Source organism: Lonchura striata, chromosome 10 (assembly GCF_050655825.1).
Source record: "Lonchura striata isolate lonStrDom1 chromosome 10, ASM5065582v1, whole genome shotgun sequence".
Lineage (NCBI taxonomy): Eukaryota > Metazoa > Chordata > Aves > Passeriformes > Estrildidae > Lonchura > Lonchura striata.
In genome coordinates this window covers 6286584-6314550 of record NC_140712.1, presented here as the reverse complement: position 1 = coordinate 6314550, position 27967 = coordinate 6286584, and the positions used below count along the sequence as shown (strand labels likewise).

Sequence of the window (27967 nt, the reverse complement as noted above, 5' to 3'; positions counted from 1 at the left end):
GAGCAGACAAATAAACATCTGCACACAGCAGCACACATGAAGAGTTGCACTTTATTTCAGGGCGTGGTCCCCCCCGCAGTGGGCAGTGGCAGGAATTGGTCAGTACAAACATCAGGTCACCAGTGGGGTCACCAAGCAGTGCCAGGCGCGGTGATTGTCACCTCGTCACCACAGCGGGCCCAGAGCAGCCCCCAGGGGCAGCTGCTGTGTGCTGGGGCAGGTGGGGTGGGAACTATCCCAAACACAGCTACAGCAGTGCTCCGTTCTTGGAATCGACTCCGGCACCGTGGTGACGGTGAGGAGCCCGTTCTGGGTCTCCCAGAAGAGCTGGTACCTCACATTCCAGGTGTGTGAAGCCAAGAAACATCTGCAGTGAGAGGAAGAACAGCCAAACACCCAAATCCAGCAGGCAGCGAGCACAGCCCCACGCTGCCTGCTGTGCCCTGCACGGATTTGGGACTGGGAATCCCGTTCCCTACACCAGGACTGAGTCTTCCTGTCGTGCAACACTGTTCACTTTATTTTTTTAGTTCGACCTGGGGAAGCATTTCAAGGCTGGCAACGACCAGGGCCTTGGTGCTTCCCAGAGCTCCATCCTTGCAAAAACACCATCACCTGCCCCAGTGCCTTCCAGGCAGGGCAGCTGCAGCCTGGACTATCCCTGCCCTGCTCCGTGTGTACAAGCTACAGCTCAACAGCCAAGCCCAGAAAGGGCAGGAAAAGCCTGCAGAAAGCAGAAATTGAAACAGCAAGTCTCCTACTGAGTGTCTTGAGCAAAGAGAGTGAAAGTAAGGGGACTAAAGCTAACACTGACTACAGCAAGAACCTTTTTAACCCGCTGCTGCTCCCGGGTGAAGATCCAAGGAAACAGCCAAAAAACCAAGAAAGGCAGAGGGAAACCTTGTGTTTGTGTTGTGAGCGACCACCACGCTGCTGTGCTGTCCCAGTCGGAGCCCCCGCAGCTGGGGCTGAACCGTGGGGCACAGGATGGAGGGCAGAGCCCCCCGAGAGCAGCAGGGGGGAGCCAGGGCTGCAGCCAGCCAGGGCACAGCCCCTGGTCCTGCTGAGGTAGATATGGCAACGTGCAGGGGGGGCAGACCTCGGGGTGAGCCCGGGGCTCAGCAGCCTCCTGGGCCCTCCACTCTGCCAGGCCAGAGCCAGAAATCGCTTCCTTCCGAGCAGGGCACGCTCTGCCCTGCTCCTCTGGCAGCCCTGCCTTTGTCCCAACACAGGAAAGGAAAGAGGAGTGCCCGACTAAAGCCCCAGCTCGGGGCACAAGCCGTGGGTCCCACCTGGACTGGTCCCTGTGCTTCAGCCTCCCAAGGGATCCGGGCACAGAGGCAGCGCCCGGAGCTCTCCCGGGTGCCAGGGCAGGGCTGGGTGAGGTGGAGCAGCCTGCAGGAGCCCTGGGATGGGCTGGGAGAAGGTGAGAGGAGCAGCAGAGCTCCAGCACTGCCCGCAGCCCCAGCTCCCAGCAGAGCTCCCAGCAGAGCTCCAGCACTGCCCACATGCCCAGCTCCTCCCGAGGAGCAGCTCCGGGTGCCCAAGCCGATTGCCAAAGCCAGCGAGCTGGTGGCTCCTCAGCTCGTCCCTGCCCCGGGCACTGCACCCAGGCCAGCAAAAGGAACACAGGAAAGGATAACTCCACGTTTCTGGCCAGGCACGGCACAGCGGAGCAGATTTCTGATGGAAATCCCGCCCAGGATCTCTGGCACGGCCCTCCAGGAGCACAGCAGCTCCCACCACACCCTCTCTGCTGCCAGCAGACAGGAGCCAAACCCCTCCTCAGGCCAAGCCCGCCCCACACACAGGCTTTGACTCGGATGGGAATGAAGAGATCCGTGAGCTGCTTCCCAAACCATAGCAAATGTAGCAGGGATGCTGAAAGGACAGGGGAGCTCACCCCAAACATCACCTGCAGCACACAGCACCCAAGAACCCCAGAGCAGCCCTGCCCTGCCCTACTCCACTCCCCCAGCCCTGGGGCTGGGTCAGCACGGAGAAAGAACAAAAGGAAACAACCCCAAACCCCAGGAGGACGCTGGAAAAGTTCTTTTCCATAGCAGGCCTCTACCCCACAGAGCTGGGCTTCGGCCACGAAGCGAACAAAGAAAAGCCAACGGTACAGAAACAATAAGGCCTAGCTGAGGAAGGACATCAGTGCTCCCAGAGCATGTGGGAGCCCCTGGCTCCTGGCACAAGCTCTCCAAACAGGGAACCCTCTCCGTGAGGGGCAGGACCGGCTGGGAAGGAGAGGGAGCTACAGCTGCCTTCTGGAACACAAAACAGGCATGGGGCAGTCAAAACCAACATGGGAACCAAATGAGATTTTCCCTCCATTCAAGCAAGGGATTTCTACACAATCAAGGGGTGCTGTTCCCACCAGGACGTCCTTGCTGGGAATAGCCAACCAGAAGGACATGAAACATCTCGAAGCTCCAAAGCACCCTTATTTGTACCATGTGCCAGCCAGGGCTGGGCAGCAGCAGGGGACAGACACCACGGTCCTGCACGCTCCTTCATCCCACAGCAGGAGAGAATGAAAACAGCTTTGCAGGAACAATTCGCTTCCTCTTCCTCCTCCTTTTTTTTTTGTTTGTTGTTTTTTTTTTGTTCCATTTTACGATTATCCCATTTTCTTCTTTTTAAGTACACAGCGTTTCTTCCAGAAGGCGAAACCCTCCAGAACTTCACATCCTTTTTTTTTTTTTTTCTTTTCCCCTCGTTTAAGGCGTCACCAGAGTCGACCGGCCGGGATCCAGCACACAGCTTGGCTTTCACAGAGCTCCTCCTCTCTCCCTTGGGAGCCAGGGGCTGCACGGGCTCTAAGTGGAGTGCAGGGGGATGACAAACTTGCAGCCGAAGGGCGAGTGGTAGTTGATGCCCACCTCCTGGAAGACCTTCTGGGGGATGCCAATGTCACAGAGGTAGACGCGGCCGGCGCGCTCGCCCAGCGGCAGCGGCAGCCCCAGGGCCAGCGACCACTTGGCGTCGATGCCCAGCTCCATCTCGCTGATGGGGGGGTCTATGCTCAGCACGGGGGCTCGGTTCTGGTTGGCCCAGTCCACCACGGCTTTGTACCAAGGCTGGTCCCTCAGGAAGGCATTCTCGTGACAATCCAGGCAGTTGATCACTAAGTCAACCGGGGTGTCTGGGAGGTCTGGAAGAAACGCACACACAGGGCACCAAATTCACTACAACTGCTGCTCTATCAGGATACACAACAAGGAGCACAGGAGGCAAACCAGGACCTTCAGAAGGGCCAAATGAGTACAAAGACAAGCAAAACCGTGTTGCAGTGCAAAGTGGAGCGAGGTGGGAAGGCTCAGGCTGCACAGAAGCCAAACATGTCCTTCAGGAGATCCGGATAGAAAAGTACAGATATATACAAATATACACAAATCTAGATGTACAAATCTACCAGCAGATCTGGGGTTTGGCTTCCACTCTCTCTGCACAGCCTGGCCTCACCTGCTGTTGCTGCCATCCTTCCCCCACACAGACCCATCCTGAACAGCTCTCTAGGGACATCCCCAGCCTGGCAGGGACCTCAGCCAGTGAGCAGTGCCACTGACTCACCAGTGCAGGCAGCCCAGGGAGCAGTGGGGCTCTCTGTCCACCAGAAAGGACCATTTTCTATTCCACAAGGTGAAAATAAGGCTGGCTTTTGGAATACACCAACTGTGCTACACTGCTGCCTGCCCCACAGAGCGCTGTCACTCTCACCTGCTGCATTCCTTCACCTGATGGATCACAAAGTCCTTTGTGCAAAACCATGGAATGGTTTGGGTTGGAAGGACCTTAGAGTTCATCTCATCCCACCCCCTGCCATAGGCAGGGACACCTTCCACATCTCAGAGTGCTTCGAGCCCCGTCCAGCCTGGCCCTGGACACTTCCAGGGATCCAGGGCAGCCACAGCTGCTCTGCAAAACCTGTTCCAACCTTTTACAATATTTTATAATAGGCAAGTAGCTCTGTCAGCACAGCACAGCCCTAACTCCCAGCTTTGTTTCTCCCCAGAAGTTCAACTGAAGCAGCTTGGAAAACAACTGGTGAAGTGCTAAGCAGAAGCCAGCACTTTCCCAGGAGCTGCTTATTGCAGGGAATACTGAACTGGGAATCCTGACAGCTGCTGCAAGTGGCTCAGCAGAGCTGGCTCCTGCTTTGCAGCAGCAGCTGGACACTCCTTCCCTCCCAGCTCCAGCAGGCTGAACAAGGCAGCCCCTTATCCCACCACCACAGCTCCATGCAGCAGCTCTTCCTGACCTGTTCCACCGGAAACATCCCTGGCAGCACAAGCACTGCTCTGTGAGGCTCCGAGTGCCAGCTGTCCCCGCAGCCTCTGGGCAGCCACCCAGGCGTGCCAGTGCCACTAGATGGTGCCAGGGCAGCGGGCAGAGGCCAGCCCTGCTCCCCCAGGAGAAACCAGCCCTGCTCCCCCAGAAGAAGCCAGCCCTGCTCCCCCAGGAGAAACCAGCCCTGCTCCTCCATGAGAAGTCAGCCCTGCTCTCCCTGGAAGAAGCTAGCCCTAGAGAAGCTGCCCTGCTCCCCCCAGAGAAGCCAGCCCTGTTCCTCCATGAGAAGTCATCCCTAGAGAAGTCACCCTTGATCCCCCAGAAGAAGCCAGCCCTGTCCCTTCAGGAGAAGCCAGCCCTAGAGAAGCTGCCCTGCTCCCCTAAGAGAAGCCAGCCCTGGAGAAGCCAGGAGAAGGCAGCCCTAGAGAAGTCACCCTTCCTTCTGGAGAATCCAGCCCTAGAGCAGCTAGCCCTAGAGAAGCTGCTCTGCTCCTCCACAGGAAGCCAGCCCTGCTCTCCCTGGAGAAGCCAGCCCTAGAGAAGCCACCCTTGCTCCCCCAGAAGAAGCCAGCCCTAGAGAAGCTGCCCTGCTCCCCCAGGAGAAGGCAGCCCTAGAGAAGCCAGCCCTGCTCTCCAAGGAAAAGCCAGTCCTGCTCCCCCAGAGGAAGCCAGCCCTAGAGAAGCCAGCCTTGCTCCCCCAGAGAAAGCCAGCCCTAGAGAAGCCAGCCCTGCTCCCCCAGGAGAAGCCAGCCCTGCTCCCCCAGAGAAAGCCAGCCCTAGAGAAGCCAGCCCTGCTCCCCCAGAGAAAGCCAGCCCTGCTCCCCCAGGAGAAGCCAGCCCTGCTCCCCTAGAGAAAGCCAGCCCTGCTTGGCCACTCACCTTTGACGCTGGACACCTGCTGGCCCTGTGTCTTGCTGAAGAGGTTGAGCTCGTTGGTGATGGACTCCAGCATCTTGACGAAGTTGGGGAGGAAGAGGATGACGTGCACGTCGTGGTTGGAGAGGTGGCGGCCGCAGCTGATGCCCTGGGCGCCCTTCACGTGGGGCCCGCAGAGCAGCGCCACCGTGGGCCGCTGGTGCACGTTCTTGGGGTTCAGTCTGAAACACAGCCAAAAAACAGGGACTGTGAGCAAACCCCAACTTCTTCCTGCACGAGAAAAAAAAAAAAACTTAAAAAAAACCATAAATGCAAATTGCCAGGTGCTCTGCAAATCTGCCACCGCTCTCCAAACAACCCACATCCTCTTGTGGTGCTGCCGCTGCTCTGCCTGCATGCTTAGAGAAGCTCAGACTTGTTTGGGTGGAAGGGACCTAAAAAGGTCACCCACGTGGGCAGGGACACCTTCCACTACCCCAGGCTGCTCCAACCTGGCCGTGGACACTCCCAGGGATGGAGCAGCCACAGGGAAGAATTTCTTCCACATATTTAACATAAATCTCCTCTCTTTAAGTTCCTGATGAACCCTCTCTGGCTTCCTTATAGGCCCCTTCAGATACTTGAAGGTTGTTCCAGCCTTCTCTTGCCCTTTCCTGCACCCACAGCTGAGAGCACAAGATCCCAAGGATTGTAGGAGAAAGCTAAAAATTTGAGGTGAGCTTCCCCATCAGAGGAGTCACAATTAAAAAAGAAAAATTATTTCTACTCCCTAAGCTTCATCAACTGCACAATAAAGTGAATTTGGCCTGGAAGGCATCAGGGCTGGCAGCAGGAATTTCAGCTGCCAGTGTGCCATCAGTCAGTGCTCTCCATCAAGTGAGCAGGTCCTGGTAAAGAGCTCCTGAATAACAAATCAGGTCCTGGTAAAGAACTTCTGAATAACAAATCAGGTCCTGGCAAAAAGCTCCTGAGTAAGAAATCAGGTCCTGGTAAAGAGCTCCTGAATAACAAATCAGATCCTGGTAAAGAGCTCCTGAGTAAGAAATCAGGTCCTGGTAAAGCACTCCTGCATAAGCAGATGGAGACTGAAGGGTTACCTTTCTTTTTGAAAGCAAATAATCTGGAGCAGCTATCAAGAGCACAAAAACACAGGTGCAGTTCCTGCCCACAGCAACAGCCACGGAAGCAGAGCTCTTGAGGAGCCAGCAAAAGGCACTGAGTGCACTCCAAAGCTGCTGCAAAGAGCAGGATGTGCTCAGGTGAGCTGCACATGCCTGAAAAGCTGAGTTAGCACAGCATTGTTCTCACAGGCTGCTTCCACTGACAGTGAAATTATGACACATTGAAATTTTATTGACACACTGACATTGCAACGTGCCAAACCAGCAAAGGGAAGGCTCCTTTCTGTGCAGAAGGGAGCTCATCACACATTCTGCAGTGGCTCCATGCACCTCAGGCAGCACCTGTGCAAAGCTCAGCTCCCCAGACAACCCCCAGCGAGGGGGAAGGAAAATCTCAGCTGTGCTCTGTCTGTGAGCCAAGGGCCAAAAGTGGCAGCAGCGAGCTGAGAGGGCTCTGCCAGCCCCTTCCCTCCCCACAGAGGCCCCAGCTGTACCTGTTGGGCCCCCCCAGGAGGCTCAGGGCCATCTGGCTGGCACACACCCCTGTCATCTCCAACCTCCTCTCCAGGGTCAGCCCGTGCTTCTCGGCCACCGCCAGCAGCTTCTTGTGCAGCTCGTAGGACACGCTGGGCACCACCAGCCCCGAGTCTGGGGGGCAGAAACAGGGGAGGGAGGCACAAACGGGGACAGTCAGACACCTCAGCAGAGTGGCAGGGAAAAGGCTCCTTAACTGCTCACCCACGCTCCTTCCCAGGCCGACAAACGAATCCAAATTACTCTCAGCGAGGCAGAGACAGCTTAACACAAGTGCTGGCTTAAAATAACACTTCTGCAAAAGCTCCACGGGAAATTTTAGTAACACAAGGGTTGAGAAAGCCTTTGGGACTTACAGATGGAATATTAAGGTTTTTCTTAATGGTCTCCAGGCCAACAGTGTTTTAACCCATCATAAAGTGCTCCTGAGCGCTGTGAAAGTCAGAAGAGCAGCTGTGAAGTGCCAAAAAAAGCCTGGATAGTTTTTGCCTCCTGACACTGGTCCCCAAAATCCCAAGATCACAGCAAAACAAGCCATCCCACATTTGCTGGAGGGTGTTCCCATGCCAGAAGGGCTGCTCCAGACCCAACAGCTGGATCACAGCACACAGAGGCAGCAGGGAAATAAATGTTCAAAGGATAAACTCGGCAGAAAAACACCTGCCAGGTGCTCTGCAGAGCCCGGGCTAGCGAGCTGGGAAATGCTCCAGCGTTTGGATCAAGAGAAAAGCAACATGAGAGGTTTTGTAAAGTGCTGAGAACTGTCCAGGCTGGCCTGGGACACTTCCAGGGATGCCAGGGGCAGCCACAGCTTCTCTGGACAAGCTGTGCCACCCCCTTAGGGGATGGCCTCAGAGCTGGAGCAGCTCTCAGCTCCTTCTCTTCCCAGGAATTCCCAGCTCCCACTCAGGCAGAGGAGGAGCAGCACGGAGCAAAGAGGCCGAGGACTAAAAGCAATGCCTGCATCAGGAAACATCAGGAAAAAAGGGGGAGCTCAGTGCCCCCATCGGCATCTCTCCTCCAGCGTCCCCCGTGCTCAGCAGCCCTGGGTCACCCTCACACTGCCCTTGGCACCTCGGCCTTTGTCTGGGGGGGACAGTGGCCCCCTGGGTGCTCCTGGTAGCCCAGCTGGGCTGGGGCTGCCTGTGCTGCTGGGAAAGAGCTGTGGGAATGTGAGAGGGATGGGGAAATGTTCCAGGGCACAGGCAGTGCCAGGGGGGCACAGGCAGTGCCAGGGGGCACAGGCAGTGCCAGGGGGCACAGGCAGTGCCAGGGGGCACAGGCAGTGCCAGGGGGCACAGGCAGTGCATTGCTGACTCTGTACTGCTTTGTTTTCTTTTTTTTTGTACTATTGCATTTGTATTTTTAATTTTCCCAGTAAAGAGCTGTTATTCCTATTCCCATATCTTTGCTGAGAGCCCCTTAATTCCAAAATAACAACAATTCAGAGGGAGGGGGTTGACATTTTCATTTCAGGGGAGCTCCTGCCCTCCTCAGCAGACTCCTGTGTTCAAACCAAGGCACCAGCCAGCCAGGCAAGCTCCAGCAGAAATGGGAGGTTTTGCACATCCTGGGGGGTGTTGGATCCCTGCATGCTGAGAAATTCAGATTTTCTGCGCTGAAAGACACACACACTCAAGAGAACACTGCATTTGACCTCAAGCTGAGAGAAGGTTTCCAAAATGAATTGATAACACTGAGGTTATAAGTGTGTAGTTTAAATAGAAATGTGTAATATCACATAGTAGAAAAGTTAAAGTTTTAAAATACAGTGATATATTAGTTTTAATATATAGTAATATATTTTAAAATACAGTAATATAAAGCTAAGACAGAAGTTTAAAGGCAGTGCCTAGTCCTTCTTCATGAATTTAAGTAGTATTATATAACTGAACAGAGAAGTCCACATTACAAGACACAAGTAATTAGTTATCAAGTTAAAAGTAAAAATAATTTAAGTGTCATTTTCTTAATTAGTTTTTCCTTAAAAGACCTTGTAGAGATAGATTCTGAGCCATTTTATAACTTGTTAATGAAATGCTGTAGAACTCACAGCTTTTAAGACTGTAATATAGATAAAAACAATAAACAAGTTCAGAGACAAAACACCATCTCTATACATTTAATCCAAAACAAAACAACCAAAAACAAAACACCCCAAAAACATACAAAACCCGTAAGAAAACCCAAAAAACAAAAGAGAAACCAAAACAAAAAACCAGAAACCCCCAAAATACCTAAAACCCCCTCAGAATAAACCCCAAAAATCACCAATCAACCGAACTAAAAAACCATGATAAACATCCCTAAAAACAAACATCCCTGGCAGGTCTGGGACCCTGGCAGGGCTCAGGAACCCCCCTGGACAGAGCCCCCAGAGACACTGGCTGTGATCTCTGTCCATGGAAAAGAGTTTGCAATCTTACAGGATTAATTACCAGCTCTCAGTGTTTGATATCAGTAATAATTAAGTGTGGCACAGGTGCAAAAGTAAAATTTTAGGATTCTAGATGAGGGGTCCAAAGGGGACAAGATGCAGGAAATTGGGTGTGCCTTGTCCTTTTTCTCCTTCTCCATGCCCTCCATGTCTCACTGTGGTGTTGGCATTTTTCTGTTGGTTCAGGCTGGGGACACACTGTCCAACGTAGGTGACAGATATTGGCACGTTATTGTAAATGCAGCCCAGGGAGTTTCTGGTATTTAATGTTTGTCACATCCCACTGAGGGCAGAGCCCCACACGCTGCCCTGCAGGACAGAGCTGGGCAGGGCAGCAGAACATGTTATAAATAAGCAAAAATAAACAACCTTAAAAACCAACACAAACAAATTATGACTTCTTTAACAATAGGGCAGAAGGACAGAGACTTTCTTCAATCTCGGAGTCATCAATACCACAGATTCCAACAGCTGTAATACAATGTGAAATCAGCAGAATGAATATACATCAGCCGATTGTGAAATTCGATGCATATGGAAATTAGTAAAGGTAATAAAAAAGGATCGGGAGTTCTCAGAGGTACTCATGTACATGAAAGGGCAATGAGTCCCGACACCTGTGAATAAACAAACCTATTCCCTACAAATCCTTATTGGAATTGTGGGGTTTGATTTTTCACCATGCCCATGCCAATGTCACCTGCCCACTGCCCTGTGCCACCCAAGCCCTGCTGTGCCACGCTGCCAGGCCCTGCTCTGCCACTGCTCCTTGGTTTCCAAGATCTGGGGGAGTGTGGGGAAGATTTGGAATGAGTGATCCAAACTTGGTCCTGCTGACCCCAAAAAAGGCAGATCCCAAACTCTACTTTTGCTCCATCTGCTTAAAGGTTGGACCTGTGGGAGTCCAGAGCACCCCTCTGGCTGCCCCCCATGCCCCGAGCCCCTGGCAAAGAGCCCAGGGACCTTGGCAGCAAGTCACAAACACCTGTGGATTCCATTTTAGCCCATGGCAGAGGCTGCCAACCTTACATGAGGAATTACAAGCCAAAAGGGTTTCAGTAATGTTAACAGAAAAATTGACACGGGGCAGAAAAGTAGAACTTTGAGATTTTTTTAGAATGTAATTCAGGAGATAAAACAGAGGGATTCGGGAGTGTCCTAACCTTCTTCCTGTTCCTTTTGTCCTCCATGCCTCGCTGTGATGGTGACACTTTTCTATTGATTTAGGATAGGGACACACTGTCCAACGTGGATTTTAGGCATTGGTATGGAACTGTAAACATGGTACACATAATTTTGGGTATATAATGTGAGAGACACCCAGAGCCAGAGGGAGACTGGCATGGCTTCTGTACCAGCTAGACCTGGGCAGGTCAAAAAGAAACTATAATAGATAAGAAAAAATAAACAACCTTAAAAACTCAGCTTCAACCTTTTCTTCAGCAGCCAGGCTAGGGAAAAAGAGACTTTCACACGTTAAAGACTCACCAAGTAACCCCAACAGTGCCAAGTCCCTGAAGCAGAAGGGCAGAGCAGACAATCTGAACTCTGCGTGCCAACCTGAACTCTGCGTGCCAACCTGAACTCTGCGTGCCAACCTGAACTCTGCCCAGACCTTGTGTCCCTGCACATCCTCCCCTCAGCCAGCAGCTCACACTCATGCAAGGATCAGCCTTTCCAGGGAGGCACTTTTTGCCAAGCTGTTGCATTTCCCAGTAAATAAAGAGACAGTTCAACAGCAGCCAGCCCAAACCTGTGAGACTGGCGATGTATTTAGGAGGGATTCACATGTGGAGTCCCGGGGATGGATTTAGCTGAGCCACAATCACCTGGAAAGTTCTGTCAGCTCCAGGTTTTCACTTGTGCTTGGAACAGCGTTTAGCATGGGCTGGCTGCCACCAGGGTTAATGTGAGGCACTGCTGAAGTGGCATTTAGCACGCCAGCCTGTGCTAATTGCTCCCTCTCAGGAGCAGGCTGAGGTGCCAGGAGAATTTCCCTTCTCTGCCCTCACGCAAGGTCCAACCAGTCAGACTGGCTCATCCAAAGCAGGCCCAGGGAGTTAAACAAACTCTGGCACAGAGCAATCAAGGAGGCGACGTGTCAAGCCACAAACAATAACACCGCTGCCACAAAACTGAAAACTGAAGCTCTGCCAACTTATAATTATGTTTGGGTTGGACAGGGCATCTTTATTGTTTGTTAATGAAGGCAATAAAATAAATTAGCCCAGGCCTTTTAATATTAAATAAATTAAGCTGTATTTTACAGCTGCCTCGAAAAAAAACTAAAAAAAAACAAAAAAAAAACAAACAAAAAAACCCAACCAAAACCAACCCACAAGGCAGATATAGACTGAACAGTTTTGTGACATGCAGAGTGACACTGGGTGGATAAAAAAATCCCAAGCCAGCAGAAGAGTGAGTTAACCTTCCAGAAGCTAAAAATTAGGGATTTTTTTTCCCCAAACAAGCCCTGTAATGTTGCTGGGATGCCCAAATGCTTACCAAGCCTGCAGTGGCAGAGAAAAAGGAGAGGGTTGACACTAGAGGAACTCAGGTGTTGGATCCCATCCTTTCCCGTGGCCATTTCAGCAGCTCTCTAGTTCTCTGCTAAAATAAATCCAGGCACTGGCTCAGGTAGAACTGGACTCAGCAGTTCCTGCAAGCTGTCCTGACATCATCAGCTCTTTCCTTTGGCAATGAGGAATCCCAGCTCCAGCTCCAGAGCCTCCCAGTGTCTGGAGCTCCTGGCCACACCAGGCACAGGAGACATTCCTTGCTGCCTTCTGCTGCTGCTAGAGCTGGAACCACCTGCCTGCAGACTCAGCCAAACACGTTTGCTGCCCCTCACAAACACAACACAACCTTAAAGCTGCTTTTGTTCATCATCATCACTGTTTTTAATTACAGCAAATCCCACCACAGTTCTGGCTGACCTTCCAGTGTGAGCCTCTCCCAGCATTAGTGCACAATTCCCTCCAGCTGAGCAAAAAAAAACTGCCAGAGGGACAAAGGGACTCGGCCCCAGGCCCACTCTGTTTGCTCCTGAAGCAAACTTGAGGAGAGTGGACGTTTTCACTCTTCTCAAAGCAGCCCAGAACACTTCAGACATTCAATATTCATATCATGAAGGAGATAAAATAAGAGAAAAGTCAGAGAAAGGGAAAGCCACACTGTGGGCATCACCCTCAGAGCACACCCAGCCTCTGATCCTGGCACAAAGCTCTGCCTCACTGTGAAGGAAGGGTTGTTTGAAGAGGAGACCCTCCTGCAAACCCCTCTGAGCTCCAACACTCCTGCACTCTGCTGAAGGACCTGCTCCCAAAACACAGAGATGTTCAAACACAGGAGTTTTAGTGCCAACAGGAGAATCAGAGACAACACACATTGAAATTCTCTGGAAGTAGAAAAAGGCAGCTCACACTCATGCAAGGATCAGCCTTTCCAGGGAGGCAGTTTTTGCCAAGCTGTTACATTTCCCAGTAAATAAAGAGACAGTTCAACAGCAGCCAGCCCAAACCTGTGAGACTGGCGATGTATTTAGGAGGGATTCACATGTGGAGTCCCAGGGATGGACTTAGCTCAGCCACAATCACCTGGTAAATCTATTAGCTCCAGGTTTTCACTTTTGCTTGGAACAGATTCCCACCTTCTTCATTCCCTGCTCACTTCTAACACACAGGGTTGTTTTACAAGTGTTTTACTTGTCAGCCTAGCTCCACAAAACCAGCTCTCAGAAAAGCATCCCAGTGGACTGAAGTGTTTATCCTACTCACACCAAGTTCCTTCAGCCAGCAGTAAAATCCCAGGCTGGAAGTCCTGCAGGTGAGTCTTTGACTCAAAACTGCCATCAGTGTGGTTTTACCTCTGTAAAACCATCCTGGTTACCCCCCTACCTCCATGGCATAAAAAGCAGGCAGGGATCCAGAGACAGGGATCCCACAGTGCCAAGAGCTGGATATGAACTCCCTGCCAATCCCCAGCATCAGTTTTGTGCTGTTGCAGCAGAGAGAGAATCACTGTCTCACTGTCTCTGTTAACACAATCATCTCTCAGACTGGCCCAGGGTGAAAAAAAAAAAAACAACAAAACAAGAGAAAGAAGTGCTTTGTCAGAACTAGGAAGTGCTTTTTGCAAGGAGAGCTTCCCTCAGGAAACCAGAAACAACTCTGCAGGGAGAATCCTGCCACAGACACATCCAAAACCAAAAAGGCTTTTGGAGCTCTTGGCACTCATTGAATCACTCCAGCTGCTCTTTGAGCCACTGAGAGGCAGGCTGCCTACAGCTCAGCATCCTCCTTCCAGCTGCTAAACAAAGCACTGGGAGTGCAGCAAACAGGATTGGGTTTCCACCCCTGAATTTACTCACTGCTCAGTGCATGGTGGTTTTCCCCCCAGGAATTCTGCTGCTAGAATCCCCTATCAGCCATCCTGCTCAGATTGGCTGCCAAAAGTGGTTTAGCTTTTGTTCCAGACTAGACATCCACAGAGGCCCTGTCTCCTCTCAAACAAGCCAGCTGGAAGATGGATTGACAAGTATAAAATTTGGAAAAACCCACAAGATAGACAGGAAATCACACAGAAAATGAAGAGGTGCTTATTCACACAGCACAGGGGTAATCAAGTGTGGCTTCTTCCACAGAGAGATGCTAAAAGCTTGGGGAGATTTAAAAAGCAAGAGGTTAAATTAAGCAGGAAAAAAAATCCATTAAGCCTGAACTCTCACTGCTGCCTCAGGAAGTCTTAAAATCATGAAAGACAAAGCAGTGGGGGAAAGTCTCACTGCATGTTTCTTTCACTTTTCCTCCAGGATCTTTGCAAACACAACACGGAGCTGCTACAACCCACTGTGTTCTCCTCCCACCCGAGAGCAGAACGGGACACCAGGAAGAGGAATGACAGAAATGGAGAACTAGGACATTGTTATACACCAGAATCATTAAAAAAAAAAAGACTTTTCAAAACTGAGAAGCAGCAAATCACTACAAATCCATCAGCTTCCTACCCTGAAGCGTTTCACACCCCAGATGGAATTTCCAGGCAGAGGACGAATGACAGCCCAAGGAGCTGCTCACACTTCTGCTCAGGCTACCAGAATATCAGTTGGTTTGAGTCCCTGCAAGAAGAGCTGATATCTGATTTTATTCTGATGCGGAAATGTTCCTGGAATGCCAATTTCCTTCACTCCCACATTTTACAAGTGCTTAAAATCAAAAGCAAGATATCCCAAGGAGACTAAAGTTACCTGGAATTTGGACTAAATGTGCTCTAAGTCCTTTTTACATGAAGTATATTTAAACCCATGCAGAAATGGAGAGCTACAACCCAAGGAGTGCCAGAAGCACAGGAAATCTCCTGAAACCATGAAAGCACAAATCCTGAACCCATCCCTCTGTCCCTCTTCTGAGTCCACGTGGGTTCCCCATGCTACTGAAATCAAAGCAGAACTCAAACACCTCTTGACTCAGTTCCCAGCCATGAGCTTTGCTGCCTGCTGGAGCAACTTTGCTGCCCTCTCGGGGTATTTATCTCAGAAACACTGCAAAGAAAGGCTGTGTGTGGACACACAAACCCAACCTCACGTGAACCTCGCTTGCCCACATTAAGCTGACGCCTCACAGCAAAACTCCACCGTGTGGGCCCCCAAAGGCAGCAGTTTGGGTCCTGGTGAGGAACATACCCGTGCAGAATTCCTTGTTGGGGTTCTGGGGTACCACAATCCTCCTGTAGACGATGGGCTCCGACTCCAGGATGTTCTCGTCGTGCCGGTAGCGGGCGGGTTTCTCGTTGGGGGTCCCTCGGGAGCGGGTGCCGCTCCTCCTCTCGTAAGTCTCGATCTCCTCAAACACAGCTGCCTTGTCAAAAAGGGCCAGGTTGCCCTCAAAATCGAAATCAGTGTCTGGGATTTCATCGATGTCGTCCCCAAAGCACTCGTCGTCCTTGCTCTTCATCTGCCCGTTCTTCAGGCCGCTCTTCTTCGGCGTCACCTGGTTGGGGTGGCGGCTGCTGGACGACCCTAAGCCAAAAGAAAAGCAAGTTGGGAGAGTGCCCTAAAAGGGAAAAAGGCATTTTCTCAGCACATTTTGTGGGAAATGGAGCTCCTGCTTATCCACTCACTCAAGGGGTACTCGCCATGGAGCTCACATCGCTCATGCTCAGCTAAGCCAGCAGAAAATAGAAGGTCAAATAGAAAACAGAACAGCAATAGGAAATAGAGCATCAGCAAAGAGACTTTCAGGGGCTTCCCACCTGCCAGGTTAGAAAAACAGGTTCGCCCACAGTAGCAAAAAAGGTGTTTCTTCAGGGTTTATTTAATCCCACTGCCACATCAGTGGCAAGGTAATCAGCTCTGACCCTGGAGTTTTCCCATGTTCAAGCAGGTGTGTGACCCAGGCCCTTTTTTGGAACTCCCCTAAATTTCGGAAACTACTGTAGGTGTTTTCTTCCCTATTAATGATCTTTAAGAAGAACTTCAAACCTGAATAGAAAGGATCTCTTTTTTTTTCAACCTTGATGTAATTTCTGTGATGTGACACACAGTCCACTGCCTCATTCCTGTTTCACTCTCCTTACTCATTACCTTGTGTTTTGGGATACACTTCTTTCCAATCACAAGTCATTGGGAAAGCTCAAATTCTCTGGTGTGAAACTGATGAAAGCCTCCTCCTTAGGGCTGGAGATGGAGAACTGATGCAAATACACAATTGTGAGGTCAACATATCCTTTACTTGCTTATTTCTTCCTTTGTCCTTCAGGTCCAGACAGTATCATTCTGTTTGTCCTTGCCAGTGTCACATTTGCAATTACTAGAAAACATTTCAGGCCAATTCCTGCAGTTACAGGAATCACCTACAGTGTCCAACAGATGGAGTAAGTTATCAAGCCAGAGCTCTTGCTCTACTAAACCATACTCTGTTGTTTAAGACAATCCCCTTTTTGAGGGATTTATACAAATGAGTTGGAGAGAATCAGTTGGATAAGACAGAAACAAAATTTCAAGCCATCCAAGGAGATTTTCAAACATCCCAGAAGATTTGCAACAGGCACAAACTGCACCAGCACCCTTCCTGTCGCCTTACAAGTCCAGTTTCAGCATGTCTAACTGCAGTCATGCTGAAATGTGATTTGCTGAGGAGGTGTACCCGGTTTATTTCCAGGCAGAGACTCATTGCCCCAGCAAGGATTTATTTCAGACAGTGTGGGGCTTGGTTTTTCTCAAGAACTGGTTAAGAACTAACCTGAACGCTTTCCCAGTCCCCACAGCAAGATCCTAAATCTGCCAGGCCTTGCAGAATAACCACTCCCTATTAAGAACAAAAACCCCAAACATCCTTCTCAAATAATAATGCACCTTTTGTCTTGGAAGGACAGACAGCAGAATTGCAGCACTGTGGGGACAAAACAGGATTTAGGAGAGGGGAAAGGGTAAGGCTTCCCAGGAAGGAGAGTTGCAGTAAGCACACTGCAACCACTCATTTATGTGCATGGTTTTGAAAGCTTTTGGTACCAGCTTCCACTCTGTCCCAGATAAAGGGCTCCCAAACCAAAGGTGACACAAAGCTGGACAGGATTTGGTTTGGAACTAAGCTGCCACTGCTGGAATCACAGCCACAGCTAGTGCTCTGAAGGAAGAAGATGAGGAATGCAAACACAAGGGGCCCAAGCTCTCCCAGGATTCAGGAACTGCAGCTCAAGCAGAAGCCAAGGGACTCTCAGGGTTCAGGTGGACAAGCTGGAGCCCACCCTGCCACAGAGGCAACGCCAGCCTGCTGCTCGTGTCAGCATCAAGAGTTTGGCCAGCTCAGGCTGTTCCTGTCCCACTCCTTGCCAGACCCCTCTGCAAACAGCTCCACACTCCCCTCAGCTGCCCCAAACCTCAGAGTGGCTGTCCAGTGGGACAGGGGCAGCTGATGTGAGCATGGAATGCTGATGGAATAAAGAGCTGCACCAGAAGAGCTGGAGAACAATGGCTGCAAAGCTCCCTGCAGCCACAAAGAATGGGAGCCAGGAGTCCAACTCATCAAAACGTGCTGGGGCAGCTCCCTGACCCATCCTGAGCTCTGCAATGCTGCTGACCCACACAGCTCTGCCCTGGCTACGCCACAGCCCCCAAAAGAGTCACACAGAACGTGGCACAGGCCTCTTAACGAGCTGGGAGAAAAGTTAGGAGCTGTTCTTCTCCAAGCATCTCCTTCTAGACAGGAAAAAGCAGCAGCTGGTTCTGCTCAGGGAAAAGAGGCAAAAAAAGGGCAAGGGGAGAAAAGCAAAGTCAGGCTGCAGAAAGGCAGCTCTCCTATTCCAGCTGCTTCTGGATCACAGCTTCCAGTGCTCTGCCCTGCTCCAAGCTGGCACACAGAAAAGCACCTCCCTCACAAGATAAACAATCTTTCCCGGGCTTTTTTTTTTTTTGTTTCTAAGGAAAAACAACCCTTTCATGTACAGCACACAAGCAAACAAAGTCTCCAGCGAGCTGGCTGCCTTCCTGAGAGATCCCTGTGGGAGGCTCTGCTGCCAGCCCCGGCACCACGAGCCCGGTGCCAGCAGAGCCATTGCTGGGAAACCTGCACTGCTGTTTGTTGTTCATTGATTCCTGGCACACCAGGGCTCCAAAGGGGAATTCTGGCCCTCACTTGGCACGCTAGGGGCCAACCAGAGGGCAACTTTCAGCTGTAGGACACAAGCTCTGGATGACATCTCAGCCCATTCTTCCCTGCACTCCTGCACAAAGCCAGGCCCAACTCCATCCCCCTCCCAAAACTCACACATCACTCACCCAGCTCTCCAAATACACACATTTTGCAGGGTAAGACATCCCTTCTGTATTCCAAAATGAACCCAAGCTAACAATCTACACCAGGACCTTGCTCAACCTGCCTCAAAGCCTGTAAAAGTGACCTGTTGTGCTCATGTAAACCTAACATGAGTTGTTTGTGGGGTGAAGTCGACAACACCTAACTCTGCTCACCCCAAGTTTACCAGACATCCTGGAAGGGTTAAAAATCTCCCACTTGGTGGTGGGGGAAAAAGATTTCCAGAGGTTTAGGAATTTCTCTCCAAAAACACAGCCTTACAGCTGTTTCACTGGCCTGGCCCACCTTGGTTTGTTTCTTTTGCAAAGGGAGGGAAAAAATGAAATAATGGAATTATTCTGGATGCATACCAAGGCTTCAACAATTAAGTCTGGAAATATGCTGGATGTACACTAAAATTTCAGGAGTTATGAGGGTCTGGAAAGGAAGATAGCTCAGGAGGCTTTGAGGAAAAAAGTGAACAAAGCCAGTTGTGGCCTAATTTTGAAGATTTTATCAAGAGAAATAAAAATAAGAGATGTGTGACTTTGGGATGCTCTGATTGTATCTTACATCACCCTCATTGATTTGTATTTTTAACAACACAGCCAAAATCCATTTGTAGTTATGCACAGAGTGATGTTGTAATAGGTTATGGGTATAGAAGCCTTAAATAGAAAAGCCTGAGGAGATTTAAAAAGCAAGAGGTTAAATAAAGCAGGAAAAAAAGCCATTAAGCCTGAACTCTCACTGCTGCCTCAGGAAGTCTTAAAATCATGAAAGACAAAGCAGTGGGGGAAAGTCTCACTGCATGTTTTCCTGGAGGATCCTTGCAAACACAACACTGAGCTGCTACAACCCACTGTGTTCTCCTCCCACCCGAGGATCATATTGCAGTTTGTTTGCAGCTCCTTTTAGAGGAAAAGGCTGGAAGCTGGGCAATCCTCAAATAGCAAAAGGAGGAAATCTTTAGAACTGGCATTATGTGGGAATCCAGAGCATTCCTCTGGCTGCCCTGGGACCCTGGCAGGGGTCAGGAACCCCCCTGGACAGAGCCCCCAGAGACACTGGCTGTGATCTCTCTCCATGGAAAAGAGTTTTCAATCTTACAGGGTGAATTACCAGCTCTGAGTGGTTGATATCAGTAATAATTAAGTGTGGCACAGGTGCAAAAGTAAAATTTTAGGATTCTAGATGAGGGGTCCAAAGGGGACAAGATGGAGGAAATTGGGTGTGCCTTGTCCTTTTTCTCCTTCTCCATGCCCTCCATGTTCCACTGTGGTGTTGGCATTTTTCTGTTGGTTCAGGCTGGGGACACACTGTCCAACGTAGGTGACAGATATTGGCACGTTCTTGTAAATGCAGCCCAGGGAGTTTCTGGTATTTAATGTTTGTCACATCCCACTGAGGGCAGAGCCCCACACGCTGCCCTGCAGGACAGAGCTGGGCAGGGCAGCAGAACATGTGAGAGATAAACAGAATAAACAACCTGGAAACCAGCACAGACCAATTATGGCTTCTGCTTTGGCAGTGGGGCAGAAGGACAGAGACTTTCTACAATCTCAGGATCATCAATAGCTCAGATTCTGACAGCAGTAGACATTTTCTACACAGACAGAATCACTAAGATGGAAGAGACCTTTATGATCATCGAGTCCAAGCCATGACCTATCACCACCACAACTAGACCACAGCACTGAGTGCCACATCCAGTCTTGTTTTAAACACATCCAGGGATGGTGACTCCACCACCTCCCCAGGCAGACAAATTCAGTACTTTACCCCTCTTTCCGTAAAAAGCTTTTCCCAAACATCCAAATTTAAGACTGTGCCCTCCAGTTCTGTCAGGAACAAAAGACTGACCCCCACCTGACTACAACCCACCTTTCAGGTGGGCTCAGAAATATACTCTATTTCAAAACAACCCCCAGGTGGGCCGGGGAAGTTCCCAGCAAAGTTTGGTGGAGAAGGGAAGATGCTGGAGGAGCAGGAAGGCTCCAGGCCAGCCCCACACTCACAGGAATTGTGCCTCCGACGGAAGCCTTTGGACTGGCTCAGCGTCTCCATGTGTCGGTCCATGTAGCTCTTGGAGCACTGCTGCTGTGGGGAGATGACAATGTCCTGGCTCTTCATGTCTGTCCTCCTGGGGATGTTCTGGGGGGCACTGCTGGACATGGGCTTCTTCAGCACCTTGCCAGTGCCGTTCTGGCTGGGTCCCACCTGGCAGCCCACCCCTGGCACGGCCGTGTCCATCTGCTGCGAGTCCCCGCATTGCCTGCTGTCCCCCGGCCCCGGGATCTCCAGGATCTTCAGCTCGGTGATGTCACCTGCCCTAAAAACAGCACCAGAAAATCAGGAATTGAGAAAAAACCTCCTGAGGAAAAACATCCCGATGCCATCATCGATTAAAACAAGGGAATAAACGGATTTTAATGCTCAGACATACACAGACATCAAAATGTTCACATTAAATGGCAAATCTACAAAACAGCCACTTCAGGATGCATTGCACCTGGATTTTGTTTGAAAGCGTCTGCAGTTAAAGAGGAATCAGTCAAGCAAGAAATGGAAGCAACTGGCCCAGACCTTTGCGGAAATTTGCATTAATTTAACAGTTCCTAGCTAATTAATTGCTCTCAGCCTGGAGGCTACTATTACTTTTAATCCATTTCTGCAGAAAGCCACCTTCGGATCAGTGCAGTTCCTGCTCAGACAAGGAGGACACTTCCCATTTCCAAAGAAAAAATGTCTAAAAAAACCTAATCCAGCACTGGGCACGAGCCAGAAGACAACAAAGGAGTGATTATAAAGCTCTGCATTTGCACTGAGTGCAGGCCATAAGTCAGGAATTGGGCTCTTCCAGCTTTAACTCAGCGTTTGTCCACGCGGAAAGCAGAGACTTGCACACATCCCCTGCTCCCTTCCCCCAGCCTCTCTCCTCAAAATCCAAGGGAAAATAAAAAATGAAGAGTATTGACATGGTGGAGTCGCTGTTATGAAAAATGAGAGATCAGAGCCTTCACTGCAACATTTCAGGGACAGAAAATGTGCAGTGAGGAGTGACTCCTGTTTGTATTTGTTAAGAACTGGGGGGAAAGAACTGCTGTGGGCAAAGCTTCTAAAGCACCTCAGCTCTCTCTGCTACAACTGAACAGGATTCAAATAAAAACCCTGAAAATATTAAAATAGATCAATAAAACTTCTAAATAAAAGCAATATACGTGTGTTATATATTTTATATTAAAAATAGATAGTATATATATTGATATTTCTTATATATTTGTACATAATCTAGATTTATATATTAATTATATTATTTAAAGATATTTTCTATAGGTAAAATATAAAAACAAAATTAGAAATTAAAATTATAGATATTAATGTATTATATATTTCTATATTATTAATTTTTATATATTATAGATTAATATGTTACACTATTGTTAGTTTAAAATTCTGTTTTCTATATGTAAAATATGTAAGTAAAAATTAGAAATTAAAATTATATATTATATATTATATATTATGTATTTATACACAATATAGATTACATATACTAATTATTTTAAAATTCAATTTTCTATATGTAAAATATATAAGTAAAAATTGGAAATTCATATATAATATATAATAGAAAATATAATATATATAATACATATATCTATCTAATATATAATAGATATATTTTATATATTACAGATAATTAAAACATTTAATATATATTATAGATATACATTCTATACCTTATATAAAATTCTATCTTTATATACATTATACATTTACACATATAGATTAACATATTACATAACTTAATATTTTTAATTTATATTTTATATAATATATAGATAAAGAGTATAACTAAAATTCTACATAAATAATATTATTCTTTCACTTTTATAAATGAAAATTTTCAATCAAATGTAAAAATCTATGCAATGCAGAGTGTGTGAGGCTGACACAAGGGTTGCACTGGATGCATTCACCAATTTTATATAGTGTGTATTCATATATCCATTTTACATAGCATGTGTTTATATACCAATTTTAAACAGGATGTGTTTCCATACCAATTTTACATAGTATATATTTATATACCAATTTTAGATAGTGTGTATATATATATACCAATTTTATATAGTATGTATTGATATACCGGTATTATTTTATATAGTATCTATTTAGATATCAACATTGTTTTATATAGTGTGTATTTATATATCAAATTTATATAGGATGTATTTATACACCAATTTTATATAGTATGTATTTATATATTCATATTTTATACAATATGTATTTAGATATAAAATTTATATAGTATGTATTTCTATACCAATTTTATATAGTATGTATTTCTATACCAATTTTATATAGTATGTATTTATATATTCATATTTTATACAATATGTATTTAGATATAAAATTTATATAGTATGTATTTATATACCAATTTTATACAGTATGTATTTATATATTAATATTGTTTTATATAGTACGTATTTCTATACCAATTTTATATGGTATGTATTTCTATATCAATTTTATATAGTATGTATTTATATATCAATTTTATATAGTATGTATTTATATAACAATTTTATAAGGTATGTATTTATATACCAATTTTATAAGGTATGTATTTATATACCAATTTTATAAGGTATGTATTTATATATCGATTTTATATAGTATGTATTTATATATCGATTTTATATAGTATGTATTTATATATCAGTTTTATATAGTATGTATTTCTATACCGATTTTATATAGTATGTATTTCTATACCAATTTTATATAGTATGTATTTGTATATAACTCTCTACAAATGGATTTGTAGAGAATTTTTAAGGTTGGATAGAAGGTTTATATAGTATTTCTATACCAAGTTTATATAGTATGTATTTATATATAAGATATATATATATATAAGATATATATAAGTCTCTACAAATGGATTCGTAGACAGTTTTTAAGGTTGGACAGATGGCTTACATCTTATCTTTGCCTGAGAGCCCCGTAATTCCGAAATAACAACAACTCAGAGGGAGAGGGTTGACATTTCCCATTTCAGGGGAGGCTCCTGGCCTCCTCAGCAGATCTTCTCGCCAGGCAGAGGCAGTGGGGCGAGGCAGGCACTAACCTGAAGGTGACCTCTGGCACGAGGCACTTGACGCCGTTGTGGAAGGGCCGTGTGAGGGAGATGGTCTGGCTGACCTGATCCACAGCTGACACTCTGCCCTGGTACACCCCCAGGCTCTCTCCACAGTTAATGGACACGATGCTGCCCAGCCAGTCCGTGGCCATGGCTCTGGCACAGAGCTGCTGCAACGAGATGCACAAAGCCTCAGTCAGCAGGTGTTACAGTGAGCTCATGGGCACTCTGTGCCCCCTTCCCCGGGACCCGGTGACTCTGATCAGATAACCCTGGACCCTCCTTCCTGCCCCAACGGGCTCGTGGAGAGCCAGGGAAGCCCACCCTGCCCAAAGTCTGTACAGACCCCTGACATTTCCTGTTCGTGCTCTTTTGCCTCACTCTCCACATGGACACCACAGAATAAAGAGAGCTGAACCAACGTATTTTGGGATAAGAGCCTCTTTGGGAAATCTTTGCCATCTCCTGATATTCCTCCCCTCACAGCCTCAGACCTCTGGGCTAGCTGATATTTAGGGGGCTGTGTGAGGTGGGGAACGTCAAGCAGCCACAGCCCTCCCAGGCTCTGCTGCCTCCTCTGTGTGTGCTGGGGAGGAAAGGACATCCCAGCCATCCCAGGAGAGTGAAATCCCTGGGTAATAAAAATCATTTACAATTATAAACGTATATTGTGGGGCTTTGTCTTCCCCATTGTACGGCAGATCTTTGTCTGACCGAACAAATTCAAGGCTGAGCTCAAAACCCAAAAGGAATTCAGTGTTTTGTCCTGCCTGTGGATATTTTCTTACTACCTTTTTCCCAAGCTGGAAATGAAACTAGAGGTAATTTTAGTAAGGAGGTGATATAAAAAAGATGTCCACAAAAACCCCTGAAGGCCTTCAAATAAAGATCTGCAGATCTTTGTTTGACTAGTTGAATTCAAGGCTGAATACAAAATCCAAAAGGAATATTCCATGTTTTGTCCTGCCTGTGGATATTTTCTTACTACCTTTTTCCCAAGCTGGAAATGAAACTCAAGATAATTTTAGTAAGGAGGTGATATAAGATGTTCACAAGAGTTCCTGAAGGTCTTCAAATAAAGATCTGTAGATCTCTGTTTGACTACCTGAATTCAAAATAATAATAAAAAAAGATTTAGTGTTTTGTCCTGCCTGTAGATATTTTCCTGTTGCCTTTTTCCCAACCTGCAAATGAAACTCAAGATCATTTATTAAGAGGTGATATAATAAAGATGACCACAAAAACCCCTGAAGGCCTTCAAATAAAGATCTGCAGATCTCTGCTTGGCTGGCTGAATTCAAAATCCAAAAGGAATATTCAATGTTTCATCCTGCCTGTGGATATTCTCCTCTTGCCTTTTCCCCAACCTGGAAATGAAACTCAAGATCATTTTAGTAAGGTGAAATAAGATGTTCACGAAAGTCCCTGAATGCCTTCAAATAAAGATCTGCAGATCTCTGTTTGATTGGCTGAATTCAAAACCCAAAAAAAAGATTTAGTGTTTTATCCTGCCTGTGGATATCCTCTTGTGGATACTGTTCTGTCCTGCCTGTGGATATTCTCTTTCCAACCTGGAAATGAAACTCAAGATCATTTTATTAAGAGGTGATGGAAGAAGATGTTCCCAAAAGCCCCTGAAAGGTTTCAAATAAAAATCTGCTCTTACATCACCTCGTTACTAAAATTATCTCGAGTTTCATTTCCAGGCTGGGAAAAGGCATCACCCCCTGTGATTCCAAACTGGGAATTTCTCTTCACTTCCCTCATTTCATTTCCAGGCTGGGAAAAGGCATCACTCCCTGTGATTTCAAACTGGGAATTTCTCTTCACTTCCCTCACTGAAGTTCTGGCAGGTGGACACTGGAGCAGAACAGCTCCTGTGAATATTCTGGATTGATCTCTGCACGTGCAAAGGAAAACCAAAATCTTTAGGGGAACAGAGATACAGGGCAGGAGGGGAACCCCAACCAACAGAGAAACACAAAAGGGTGAAAAAAATCCCCAAAAACTGGAACGCAGGATAAAAGCAGCAAAGGCAGCATCAGTGCCACGATTAGATAAATGACTTTAAAAATAGTTTTTCTCCTTGCCAGCACTGAAGTTCTGTCAAAACCAGGGGAGAAAAACTCCAATTTGTTTAGACAGATGTTTCCAACAGTGCTGGAAGCAGCTAAAGAGCTCCTTTGATCCCAGATTTCCCAGTGACAGGCTCACGAGCATCACAGAGAACAGGAGACATGACAAGCTCCTAAATGTGGAGATTTGCCTTTCATGCTGCAATCAAAGAGGGAGAATGTTTGATATTTACTGTGAGCAGCACAAAGAAACACGGCAGACAGCCCAGGGAGAGCAACTTCCATGTATAAATCACATTTCTGGAAGAGGCAGCTGGATTCTCTGCAAGCTGAGCCTCATGGAAAGGAAAACAAGGAAAAAAAAAACAACTTGGATTAGGAGGGAAAAAAAAAAATCTCACTTCCCCCAACTTTCAGAGGCTGAAAAGAGGGGATGCTTCAAAGGGAAGAAAATGTGAAATTTGGTGACAAAGCCATCAATTCCTGAGGAGCAGCTCCTGTCCTTCCTGTGGCTGTGTGTTTATGTTAACCCACGGTGACAATGTCTGCATTCCAAGGAGGTGGCTGATAAAAACACTCCCAAAACACAGATAACACAGCCCTGGGGACCACAGGGAAACCAAAGCTTCCTTCCATTTCCTGCTTTCTTCTCATCTCCCTTAGGAAACACAGGAAGGAGCTCAGCACACAGCAGCACCTTACACAGACACTTCTGAAAAACAGGAGCCTCCTTTTAGCACAGAAAACCCAAAAGTAAATCTATGTTTGAGTGCAAATATAAGTTTAACTACTCTGGAGTTGGAATAGAGGGGTGGCTGTGTCGCTGTAGGAAAATATAGGGAACCCCATGGGTAAACACAGGGATCCCAAATATTGTAAATAACATAAATATTGTAAATATTTAAAAACATGTGGAGCTACCACAGGTAAATTCAGCCAGCCCCATAGGCAAAAATAGCAGCCCCATAAGGTAAAAAGGGGAACCCCCAAAATGAAAATGGGGATATGCCATGGATAAACACAGAGAAACCCCAAAAATAAACATAGAGAACCCCAAAAATAAATACAGGGACCCCCAGCATGCATAAACACAGGGAATCCCCTGCGTGGATAAACACAGGGAACCCCCAAAAATAAACACAGGGAACCCCCCCAGGGATAAAGAAAGGAATCCCCCCATGGATAAACACAGGGAACCCCAAAAATAACCACGAAAGGAATCCCCCCATGGATAAACACAGGGAACCCCAAAAATAACCACAGGGAACTCTCCCAAAAATAAACACAGACGCTATCCATGGATAGTTACAGGGAACCCCCAAAAATAAACACAGACCCCTTGCCATGGATAAACACATTAAACCCCCAAAAAATAAACACAGACTTCCCCCCAATGGATAAACACAGACCCCGCTCCCATGGACAAACACAGGGAACCACAAAAATAAACACAGGGGACCCCCCCCCCAAAAAAAAAAAATAAACACAGGGAACCTCCCCAGGGAGAAACAAAGGAATCCCCCCATGGATAAACAAAGGGAACCCCAAAAATAACCACAGACACTTTCCATGGATAATCACAGGGAACCCACAAAAATAAACAGAGACCCCTCCCATGGATAAACATAGGGAATGCCCCAAAAATAAACAAAGGGAACTGCCAAAAAGAAACAGACACCCCCCCACCAAGGATAAACACATGGACCCCCCCCTCCCAAAAATAAACACAGGGAAGCCTGTGATGGATAAACAGAGAACCCCCAAAAATAAATACAGGGAAACCCCCCAAGGATAAACAAAGGAACCCCCAAAAATAAACAAAGGGACCCCCAATGGATAAACACAGGGAACCCCCAATGGATAAACACAGGGACACCCAATGGATAAACACAGGGAACCCTCCCATGGATAAACACAGGGAACCCCACAAATAAACACAGGGAACCCCCAAAATAAACACAGGGACCCCCAATGGATAAACCCAGGGAACCCCCAATGGATAAATACAGAGAACCCCCAATGGATAAACACAGGGAACCTCCAATGGATAAACACAGGGACCCCCAATGGATAAACATAGGGAACCCCCAAAATAAAGAAAGGGAACGCCCAACGGATAAACACAAGGAACCCCCATAGATAAACACCAGGACTCCCAAAAATAAACACAGAGAACCCCCACGGAATGAACACAGGGCCCGCCATGTACCCCCAGCACACCCCAAAACAGAAGACCCCCCAAAAGCAAACAGACCTCCCCAGAGACAAACACAGGGCACCTCCATGGGCACACACAGAGTCCCCCCGAGCTGACCAGGTCCCCCCAAAAACACCCACAGCACCCCACAGCGGAGCGCGGCGCTTCAGCCGTGATTAACCCCTGCGGGACCAAAGCCGAGCACAGCTCCCGGCCGGGCCTGCCCCGGGCCCACCGCGGGCGAAGGGCAGGCAGGGCGTGCGGAGGAGAGCCGCGACGCCGGGCAGGCCCCGCGGCGGGCGGGTACCGCGGGGAGCACGCGGGAAGCCGCAATCCCGGAGCCGGGCCCAAACTCACCCGCACGGCCCCGCAGCCGCCGCTGCTGCCGCTGCCCCGGCCGCTCCCCTCAGCGGCTGCGCCTGACGTCACTTCCGGCCACGCCCCGCGCGCGGCGCTCCGGCACCGGAAACACCATAGAGACTGCGAG

General features: G+C 47.8%; 1 protein-coding gene across 4 annotated transcripts; it reads right to left on the bottom strand.

The window, feature by feature from the left end:
- Nucleotides 1–32: 32 nt before the first annotated feature.
- Nucleotides 33–27901, bottom strand: EDC3 (enhancer of mRNA decapping 3). Of its 4 annotated transcripts, XM_085588513.1 has the most exons (8): nucleotides 27838–27901; nucleotides 25517–25612; nucleotides 23197–23378; nucleotides 20072–20385; nucleotides 14945–15280; nucleotides 6788–6941; nucleotides 5176–5393; nucleotides 33–3160 (listed from the first exon to the last, which is right to left on the bottom strand). In XM_085588513.1, exons 3-8 carry the CDS (start codon nucleotides 23358–23360, stop codon nucleotides 2826–2828), a joined length of 1521 nt encoding a protein of 506 aa, XP_085444639.1. In that variant the 5' UTR covers nucleotides 23361–23378; nucleotides 25517–25612; nucleotides 27838–27901; the 3' UTR covers nucleotides 33–2825. The 4 variants fall into 4 exon arrangements, with proteins under 4 accessions (XP_085444639.1, XP_085444641.1, XP_077641967.1 ...); XM_085588515.1 differs by lacking the exon at nucleotides 25517–25612 and having other exon boundaries at nucleotides 5176–5442; XM_077785841.2 differs by lacking the exon at nucleotides 25517–25612.
- Between the last annotated feature and the right edge of the window lie 66 nt (nucleotides 27902–27967).

Bases quoted from the DNA above. Each gene is read 5' to 3' on its own strand.
- EDC3 (XM_085588513.1), bottom strand. From the start codon at position 23,360: ATGGCCACGGACTGGCTGGGCAGCATCGTGTCCATTAACTGTGGAGAG. The intron at 6,942-14,944 runs GTATGTTCCTCA...TCTGCCCCCCAG, and splicing joins CAACAAGGAATTCTGCACGG to ACTCGGGGCTGGTGGTGCCC. The intron at 5,394-6,787 runs GTACAGCTGGGG...GCTGTGTTTCAG, and splicing joins CTCCTGGGGGGGCCCAACAG to ACTGAACCCCAAGAACGTGC.